The sequence below is a fragment of the Saccoglossus kowalevskii genome, chromosome 16 (assembly GCF_978046115.1).
Source record: "Saccoglossus kowalevskii chromosome 16, keSacKowa6.1, whole genome shotgun sequence".
Lineage (NCBI taxonomy): Eukaryota > Metazoa > Hemichordata > Enteropneusta > Harrimaniidae > Saccoglossus > Saccoglossus kowalevskii.
Genome location: NC_140656.1, coordinates 1,086,077 through 1,098,222, shown reverse-complemented (window position 1 = coordinate 1,098,222; position 12,146 = coordinate 1,086,077). Strand labels below are relative to the sequence as shown.

The following is a 12,146-nucleotide window of genomic DNA, read 5'->3' as shown; positions in this document are numbered from 1 at the left end:
CTTTGTCTATTTGATCTGGGATTTAATTTTTAACAATCCAAGGTGACAAATTACTTACTCATCAAATTTAAGGGTACTGGTGTAAAGTTTTAAAATGCAACAATACAGACTAATTTGTGGCTTGTGTATTTGGAATAAAAAAGAAAAAAACATCAAAAGTCTCATGTTTGGTCTTCATGTGTCAGTAGCATGTAATCCAACAAACCAGGACTTGGTCTAGCCTAGATTTTACCCATCAAGCTTTGCAAACGTTTAGTTTTTATCTTGTAGTTCAGGGAAGATAATCAAATTTACCTAAATTTTATAAAAGCCCTTTGCATATAGGTATGCTAATTTTTGTGTTCAAAAAACTGTTATTATGGTTAAAACTGGCTGCTGCGAAGCTTCAAATCATGACATGACATATTTCAACAAAGTATATACTGTCTATCTATTAGTGATCCAAATAAATGATTTATTCAAATACATCTGATCAACGAATATATGTGAAACATATAATTGGTCATCAGAACATCATACAAACATCATGCAAACACATTAAGGCAATACAAATAGTACGAAAAGCTTATTTATATAGCTGTTGATGAAGCTCACTGGCATGCATTTGAAAAAAATAAACATTTACATCTTTCATGCAAATATTTGGACAGAGGCAAAAACTGGAAAGATCATTTCAGAAGATGTTGGCTTATAGCAGTATATGTGCTTGATATCAGAATGTGCTGCAAACTATACATTTGATACCGGTATCACTGTAAATGTAATAGCTCAATTTATAGTCAACAACCTGCATGATTTGGGTATATTATGTCATAATTCTTCTACTTACTGTAACACATATTATTTGTGTTACTAGTATGTAGTGTGATAGAGTTCACAAAGCCTTAATCCATGAGATTCAAGACCCAGTAACTATGTGACAATGCAACCATTGGCAGAAAATTTGTTTCTTTGGCCACACCTAGATATTTAATAGAAACGTTAGTGACATGCAGCATTGTTGTAGGTTGGGGAAAAATTGGTTAAAAGTGAACTTTTCTGTGATGAACTTTGAGTTGAGTTGAGTTGTCCACTTATAATTCAAGTGATTTGGGTTTCTACGTCTACGATTTCCTTCACCACAAATTAAACCAATTACTAGTATTGTTTTACATTATATTCATTCATTTAGTAAACTTATAGTAAACTTATAAGTATGAGATTTACAGACATAAATATTGTTTTCAGAGACATGCAGTGTTCACCATGTGTGTTGACTATGTGCATGTCACGCGTCATCTCTACTATCACCTGTTTAGAGCTATAAGATTTGTTTTACAAGCAGTGAGTACAACTACAACTGACGGGAAATGGTCAATACATTATACCATATCATCATCATGTCTGACCAAGCAACCATGAGGTATTCTCACTTGTACAAAATGTTTATATGGGTGCTTCCTCATGCCGCATGATGTAGTTATGGTTGCATGGGATCCTGCCACCTGATATTATTGAATAATAGCCTCAATGGCATTACTTATCATGATGCATTTCACAACACTCTGGCTTTCAGTGAATGTTTTGAGTGTTCCAAGGTCAAATGTCAGAGGTCAGCTTGATCTGTATAGTGGTCAATAACCTGAGCCTCACCTTCATGACTACTATATGCATTGATGGGCCAAAAGACATTAAATAAAGATGGTGATCAAGCTTTTCTGCTAGTTAAAAAAATTGAAGACTAAATGCTCTACTTGAATAAATCTATGTAAGCCCTTACATGTGCCAAGGAGATGGTACTTCCACCAGGGGATCAGTCACCCAGATGGGTGGATCAACTGTCTGCTTTCATCATGACTATGAATGGAGAAATGAACCACCTCATTTGCAAGAATCCTCAGTATGCTATTAAAGCCAAATATGTATCACAAAATCCCTTGTCTGCTAAGAGAGCATAAGCTGCTGCTAGAGTGCAGCTGTTCTGGTGTTGTTCCTGCATATGTTTCAGCAACACACTCACCAAGGTCATTACCTGTTAGAGGGTCATTATTTTTGGATTTATCGGAGAAGAAGCTCTGTGAAAAAGTACAGATATACACTAACCAGGTTAGCAGCCCCTTTTAGACTGCTCTAAAAATCAAATTGCAAGGGCTTAGTCTTTTCCACGAAACGAAACGAAACGAAACCCAAACCCTAACCCGCATTTTTTTTTTCATTGGCCCAATAATATCTGAGAAAATTTCACACTGTGAAATACGGACGTGACGATGTTTGAGGTCGTTCAAAATCTAAGGTTAGGGTTAGGGTTTGGTTTCGTTTTATTTTGTTTCGTGGAAAAGACTAAGCCAATTGCAAGACAAACTGAGATGCATCATTATCCCACCATAAGTCAATTGCAAATATAAATAAATCAACAAAGACATGTCTGAGAAACATTTGATAACAACTTCAAGTCTTGCAATTTGTATTTTATTGAACAAAAATGGTTACCAGTCAGTCAAAAGATCAAAAAATAAAATGATGTGCATGTCTGTCATTATTACTATGTCCAAAAATCAGAAAGACAAACATGCAGAAAGACAGAACAAAAAGTTCCTATTTCGAACTATGTCTGACAGGCACTAAGATCAATAACAATCATACTGCCATGAAGTTCTCATGTGAAAAACTTACATTTATTTACAAATAGGTCTATATGACCTAAATATATACATTATTTCATTATCACAAGTTTTCATAAATGAAAGGGTCATGTGTTATTTTGTACCCATAGTAATGATCTACATAATCAGTGTACAATTTCATCTGTCACAATAATTTTTTTACTTGACCATAAAAATGACCAATTGTTCACAAAATGTCTTGAAACTTTGCTGAAACAGTATTGATCAACGTAGGAAAAGATTGTCAAGATATTTTACATGTACTGTAAAATACTTTATTTTAGCTAGAATTAATTTTAGCTGAAAAGACTTTTTGGTGTTTTGTATGGAATTTACTTCTATTGACTTTTGACTGTAAAAAATAGAAAATAGGTATATTCGATGGATTTTATTTTCACTGAATCACTCCTTCAGTGAAAATAGCGAAAATTAATTCCAAGCAAAAATAAAGTATTTTACAGTATTTCAAATCACTGCATGAATCCTGTGAGATATGAAACAAATGGATGTGTTCCTGATCAAACCATACTGCTGCAAAGAACAAATTCCTTACAAAGCTTTCCATATACACACAAGATTGTTTTGAGTAACTGACACAACAGTTCTAAGATCAGAACTGATACCAACATCATTGATAAGAATTGCTTTGTCTTCATCATCAAATATACCACTTGGCCACTGTAATACCTGCAGTAAAACAGAATCCATAATTAAGGGATGAATTATATTGACATTTGTAATATGAACACAATATTATTTATCAATTTGCCACATGACATTGGGCACTACTGGCCTTTGCCACGATATCAATTTCCATATTTTACCTAATATAAGACACCACAAGACAATGTTGATCTTCATTGTCAAGAAGTGTTTTAATATACCTGACAAAGATTTTACAAAGTGCAGACTTGGGGTGCTATTTGCTTGAATGGTGAGTCATTTAATTAATCAAAACTATACTACACATGTATGAATCTAAGAATTTCTAGGTGGACAGATATACATAACATATATCGCATTCAATAACTATTGTACATAACTGACTAGTAGAACCTGAACAATGTAATAATATGAGGAATATACTATATGAAAACTGTAAGGGCAGACACTTTGATTGATATTTCCATTGAATCTATATGCACGGTGTTATCTTTGACCTGACTTAACAGATACATGTAAATAAATTGGTGAAAGCCATTGATTGGATAGTAACTACAAGCAGGTCCCTGCATCATGCGATCTGATCAAACTTCAGCTCTGTATGGAGACATGCTGATTTCAACTCAGGGGGGAAGGTGTGTGTTTGTGCTCAACAAACTGTCTATGCCTAGAAGCATATGTAATCCATAATGTATGTATGAAGTTTGAGTGAAATGGCTTTAGGCATTTCTGAGATACACACGCACACAGATAAAAACATAAGACTTCCTATCATCAGGGACAAAAATTGGGAAATCAAAGTTATCATCACAAACATTTGACATCACAGTTCACCCTCCCCACATATTTGACATCACAGTTCACCTTCCTCACATGATATTTGACATCACAGTTCACCCTCCCCACATATTTGACATCACAGTTCACCCTCCCCACATATTTGACATCACAGTTCATCTTCCTCACATAATATTTGACATCACAGTTCACCTTCCTCACATGATATTTGACATCACAGTTCACCTTCCTCACATGGTATTTGACATCACAGTTCACCCTCCCCACATATTTGACATCACAGTTCACCTTCCTCACATGATATTTGACATCACAGTTCACCTTCATCACATGATATTTGACATCACAGTTCACCTTCCTCAATGATATTTGACATCACAGTTCACCTTCCTCACATGATATTTGACATCACAGTTCACCTTCCTCACATATTTGACATCACAGTTCACCTTCCTCACATCATATTTGACATCACAGTTCACCTTCCTCACATGATATTTGACATCACAGTTCACCCTCCCCACATATTTGACATCACATTTCACCTTCCTCACATATTTGACATCACAATTCACCTTCCTCACATATTTGACATCACAGTTCACCTTCCTCACATGATATTTGACATCACAGTTCACCCTTCCCACATATTTGACATCACAGTTCACCTTCCCCACATATTTGACATCACATTTCACCTTCCTCACATATTTGACATCACAGTTCACCTTCCTCACATGATATTTGACATCACAGTTCACCTTCCTCACATATTTGACATCACAGTTCACCTTCCTCACATGATATTTGACATCACAGTTCACCCTCCCCACATATTTGACACCAGTTCACCCTCCCCACATATTTGACATCACAGTTCACCTTCCCCACATATTTGACATCACAGTTCACCTTCCTCACATGATATTGACATCACAGTTCACCTTCACCACATATTTGACATCACAGTTCACCTTCCTCACATATTTGACATCACAGTTCACCTTCCTCACATATTTGACATCACAGTTCACCTTCCTCACATGATATTTGACTTCACAGTTCACCCTTCCCACATATCTGACATCACAGTTCACCTTCCCCACATATTTGACATCACAGTTCACCTTCCTCACATATTTGACATCACAGTTCACCTTCCTCACATGATATTTGACATCACAGTTCACCCTTCCCACATATTTGACATCACAGTTCACCTTCCCCACATAATATTTGACATCACAGTTCACCTTCCTCACATGATATTTGACATCACAGTTCACCTTCCTCACATGGTATTTGACATCACAGTTCACCCTCCCCACATATTTGACATCACAGTTCACCCTCCCCACATGATATTTGACATCACAGTTCACCTTCCCCACATATTTGACATCACATTTCACCTTCCTCACATATTTGACATCACAGTTCACCTTCCTCACATATTTGACATCACAGTTCACCTTCCTCACATGATATTTGACATCACAGTTCACCCTTCCCACATATCTGACATCACAGTTCACCTTCCCCACATATTTGACATCACAGTTCACCTTCCTCACATATTTGACATCACAGTTCACCTTCCTCACATGATATTTGACATCACAGTTCACCCTTCCCACATATTTGACATCACAGTTCACCTTCCCCACATAATATTTGACATCACAGTTCACCTTCCCCACATATTTGACATCACAGTTCACCTTCCTCACATGATATTGACATCACAGTTCACCTTCACCACATATTTGACATCGCAGTTCACCTTCCTCACATGATATTTGACATCACAGTTCACCTTCCACACCTATTTGACATCACATTTCACCTTCTCCTTATATTTGACATCACAGTTCACCTTCCTCACATGATATTTGACATCACAGTTCACCCTCCGCACATATTTGACATCACAGTTCACCCTCCCTACATATTTGACATCACAGTTCACCCTCCTCATATGATATTGACATCACAGTTCACCTTCCTCACATGATATTGACATCACAGTTCACCTTCCCCACATATTTAACATCACAGTTCACCTTCCCAACATATTTGACATCACAGTTCACTTTTCTCACATGATATTTGACATCACAGTTCACCCTCTCCACATATTTGACATCGCAGTTCACCTTCCCAACATATTTGACATCACAGTTCACCTTTCTCACATGATATTTGACATCACAGTTCACCCTCTCCACATATTTGACATCGCAGTTCACCTTCCTCACATGATATTTGACATCACAGTTCACCCTCCCCACATATTTGACATCACAGTTCACCTTCCTCACATGATATTTGACATCACATTTCACCTTCCTCACTTGATATTTGACATCACAGTTCACCCTCCCCACATATTTGTCATCACAGTTCACGTTCTTCACATGATATTTGACCTCACAGTTCACCCTCCCCACATATTTGACATCACAGTTCACCCTCCCTACATATTTGACATCACATTTCTTCTTCCTCACATGATTTTTGACATCACAGTTCACCTTCCTCACATGATATTTGACATCACAGTTCACCTTCCTCACATGATATTTGACATCACAGTTCACCCTCCCCACATATTTGACATCACAGTTCACCTTCCCCATATATTTGACACCACAGTTCACCTTCCTCACATGATATTTGACATCACAGTTCACCTTCCTCACATGATATTTGACATCACAGTTCACCCTCCCCACATATTTGACATCACAGTTCACCTTCCCCACATATTTGACACCACAGTTCACCTTCCTCACATGATATTGACATCACATTTCACCTTCCTCACATGATTTTTGACATCACAGTTCCCCTTCCTCACATGATATTTGACACCACAGTTCACCTTCCTCACATGACATTGACATCACATTTCACCTTCCTCACATGATTTTTGACATCACAGTTCACCCTCCCCACCTATTTGACATCACAGTTCACCTTCCCGACATATTTGACATCACAGTTCACCTTCCTCACATATTTGACATCACATTTCACCTTCCTCACATATTTGACATCAAAGTTCACCTTCCTCACATGATATTGACATCACATTTCACCTTCACCACATGATATTTGACATCACAGTTCACCCTCCCCACATATTTGACATCACAGTTCACCTTCCTCACATGATATTTGACATCACAGTTCACCCCCCACATATTTGACATCACAGTTCACCCTCCCCACATGATATTTGACATCACAGTTCACCTTCCCCACATATTTGACATCACATTTCACCTTCCTCACATATTTGACATCACAGTTCACCTTCCTCACATATTTGACATCACAGTTCACCTTCCTCACATGATATTTGACATCACAGTTCACCCTTCCCACATATCTGACATCACAGTTCACCTTCCCCACATATTTGACATCACAGTTCACCTTCCTCACATATTTGACATCACAGTTCACCTTCCTCACATGATATTTGACATCACAGTTCACCCTTCCCACATATTTAACATCACATTTCACGATCCTCACATATTTGACAACACAGTTCACCTTCACCACATAGTTGACATCACAGTTCACCTTCCTCACATGATATTGACATCACAGTTCACCTTCCTCACATGATATTTGACATCACAGTTCACCCTCCCCACATATTTGACATCACAGTTCACCTTCCTCACATGATATTTGACATCACAGTTCACCCTCCCCACATATTTGACATCACAGTTCACCCTCCCCACATGATATTTGACATCACAGTTCACCTTCCCCACATATTTCACATCACATTTCACCTTCCTCACATATTTGACATCACAGTTCACCTTCCTCACATATTTGACATCACAGTTCACCTTCCTCACATGATATTTGACATCACAGTTCACCCTTCCCACATATCTGACATCACAGTTCACCTTCCCCACATATTTGACATCACAGTTCACCTTCCTCACATATTTGACATCACAGTTCACCTTCCTCATATGATATTTGACATCACAGTTCACCCTTCCCACATATTTGACATCACAGTTCACCTTCCCCACATAATATTTGACATCACAGTTCACCTTCCTCACATGATATTTGACATCACAGTTCACCTTCCTCACATGATATTTGACATCACAGTTCACCCTCCCCACATATTTGACATCACAGTTCACCCTCCCCACATGATATTTGACATCACAGTTCACCTTCCCCACATATTTGACATCACATTTCACCTTCCTCACATATTTGACATCACAGTTCACCTTCCTCACATATTTGAAATCACAGTTCACCTTCCTCACATGATATTTGACATCACAGTTCACCCTTCCCACATATCTGACATCACAGTTCACCTTCCCCACATATTTGACATCACAGTTCACCTTCCTCACATATTTGACATCACAGTTCACCTTCCTCACATGATATTTGACATCACAGTTCACCCTTCCCACATATTTGACATCACAGTTCACCTTCCCCACATAATATTTGACATCACAGTTCACCTTCCCCACATATTTGACATCACAGTTCACCTTCCTCACATGATATTGACATCACAGTTCACCTTCACCACATATTTGACATCACAGTTCACCTTCCACACCTATTTGACATCACATTTCACCTTCTCCTTATATTTGACATCACAGTTCACCTTCCTGACATGATATTTGACATCACAGTTCACCCTCCCCACATATTTGACATCACATTTCACCTTCCTCACGTGATATTTGACATCACAGTTCACCCTCCGCACATATTTGACATCACAGTTCACCCTCCCTACATATTTGACATCACAGTTCACCCTCCTCATATGATATTGACATCACAGTTCACCTTCCTCACATGATATTGACATCACAGTTCACCTTCCCCCACATATTTGACATCACAGTTCACCTTCCCAACATATTTGACATCACAGTTCACCTTTCTCACATGATATTTGACATCACAGTTCACCTTCCTCACATGATATTTGACATCACATTTCACCTTCCTCACTTGATATTTGACATCACAGTTCACCCTCCCCACATATTTGTCATCACAGTTCACGTTCTTCACATGATATTTGACCTCACAGTTCACCCTCCCCACATATTGGACATCACAGTTCACCCTCCATACATATTTGACATCACATTTCTCCTTCCTCAGATTATTTTTGACATCACAGTTCACCTTCCTCACATGATATTTGACATCACAGTTCACCTTCCTCACATGATATTTGACATCACAGTTCACCCTCCCCACATATTTGACATCACAGTTCACCTTCCTCACATATTTGACATCACAGTTCACCTTCCTCACATGATATTTGACATCACAGTTCACCCTTCCCACATATCTGACATCACAGTTCACCTTCCCCACATATTTGACATCACAGTTCACCTTCCTCACATATTTGACATCACAGTTCACCTTCCTCATATATTTGACATCACAGTTCACCCTTCCCACATATTTGACATCACAGTTCACCTTCCCCACATAATATTTGACATCACAGTTCACCTTCCTCACATGATATTTGACATCACAGTTCACCTTCCTCACATGATATTTGACATCACAGTTCACCCTCCCCACATATTTGACATCACAGTTCACCCTCCCCACATGATATTTGACATCACAGTTCACCTTCCCCACATATTTGACATCACATTTCACCTTCCTCACATATTTGACATCACAGTTCACCTTCCTCACATATTTGACATCACAGTTCACCTTCCTCACATGATATTTGACATCACAGTTCACCCTTCCCACATATCTGACATCACAGTTCACCTTCCCCACATATTTGACATCACAGTTCACCTTCCTCACATATTTGACATCACAGTTCACCTTCCTCACATGATATTTGACATCACAGTTCACCCTTCCCACATATTTGACATCGCAGTTCACCTTCCCCACATAATATTTGACATCACAGTTCACCTTCCCCACATATTTGACATCACAGTTCACCTTCCTCACATGATATTGACATCACAGTTCACCTTCACCACATATTTGACATCACAGTTCACCTTCCACACCTATTTGACATCACATTTCACCTTCTCCTTATATTTGACATCACAGTTCACCTTCCTGACATGATATTTGACATCACAGTTCACCCTCCCCACATATTTGACATCACATTTCACCTTCCTCACGTGATATTTGACATCACAGTTCACCCTCCGCACATATTTGACATCACAGTTCACCCTCCCTACATATTTGACATCACAGTTCACCCTCCTCATATGATATTGACATCACAGTTCACCTTCCTCACATGATATTGACATCACAGTTCACCTTCCCCCACATATTTGACATCACAGTTCACCTTCCCAACATATTTGACATCACAGTTCACCTTTCTCACATGATATTTGACATCACAGTTCACCTTCCTCACATGATATTTGACATCACATTTCACCTTCCTCACTTGATATTTGACATCACAGTTCACCCTCCCCACATATTTGTCATCACAGTTCACGTTCTTCACATGATATTTGACCTCACAGTTCACCCTCCCCACATATTGGACATCACAGTTCACCCTCCATACATATTTGACATCACATTTCTCCTTCCTCAGATTATTTTTGACATCACAGTTCACCTTCCTCACATGATATTTGACATCACAGTTCACCTTCCTCACATGATATTTGACATCACAGTTCACCCTCCCCACATATTTGACATCACAGTTCACCTTTCCCACATATTTGACACCACAGTTCACCTTCCTCACATGATATTTGACATCACAGTTCACCTTCCTCACATGATATTTGACATCACAGTTAACCCTCCCCACATATTTGACATCACAGTTCACCTTCCCCACATATTTGACACCACAGTTCACCTTCCTCACATGATATTTGACATCACAGTTCACCTTCCCCACATATTTGACATCACAGTTCACCTTCCTCACATGATTTTTGACATCACAGTTCCCCTTCCTCACATGATATTTGACATCACAGTTCACCTTCCTCACATGACATTGACATCACATTTCACCTTCCTCACATGATTTTTGACATCACAGTTCACCCTCCCCACCTATTTGACATCACAGTTCACCTTCCCCACATATTTGACATCACAGTTCACCTTCCTCACATATTTGACATCACATTTCACCTTCCTCACATATTTGACATCAAAGTTCACCTTCCTCACATGATATTGACATCACATTTCACCTTCACCACATGATATTTGACATCACAGTTCACCCTCCCCACATATTTGACATCACAGTTCACCTTCCTCACATGTTATTGACATCACAGTTCACCCTCCCTACATATTTGACATCAAATTTCACCTTCCTCACATGATATTTGACATCACAGTTCACTTTCCTCACATGATATTTTACATCACAGTTCACCTTCCTCACATATTTGACATCACATTTCACGATCCTCACATATTTGACATCACAGTTCACCCTTCCCACATATTTGACATCACAGTTCACCTTCACCACATAGTTGACATCACAGTTCACCTTCCTCACATGATATTGACATCACAGTTCACCTTCCTCACATGGTATTTGACATCACAGTTCACCCTCCCCACATATTTGACATCACAGTTCACCTTCCTCACATGATATTTGACATCACAGTTCACCCTCCCCACATATTTGACATCACAGTTCACCCTCCCCACATGATATTTGACATAACAGTTCACCTTCCCCACATATTTGACATCACATTTCACCTTCCTCACATATTTGACATCACAGTTCACCTTCCTCACATATTTGACATCACAGTTCACCTTCCTCACATGATATTTGACATCACAGTTCACCCTTCCAACATATCTGACATCACAGTTCACCTTCCCCACATATTTGACATCACAGTTCACCTTCCTCACATATTTGACATCACAGTTCACCTTCCTCACATGATATTTGACATCACAGTTCACCCTTCCCAC

General features: G+C 38.8%; 1 protein-coding gene across 1 annotated transcript in view; it reads right to left on the bottom strand.

The window, feature by feature from the left end:
- Window positions 1-2,414: 2,414 nt before the first annotated feature.
- LOC102801994 (leucine-rich repeat and WD repeat-containing protein 1-like) overlaps window positions 2,415-12,146 on the bottom strand; it is a 53,438-nt gene continuing 43,706 nt past the window's right edge. Inside the window, exon 13 of the mRNA XM_085491566.1 lies at window positions 2,415-3,329. Within this exon, the coding sequence (XP_085347692.1) occupies window positions 3,192-3,329 (138 nt within the window). The 3' untranslated portion in view covers window positions 2,415-3,191. The remainder of the gene's footprint in view (window positions 3,330-12,146) is intronic.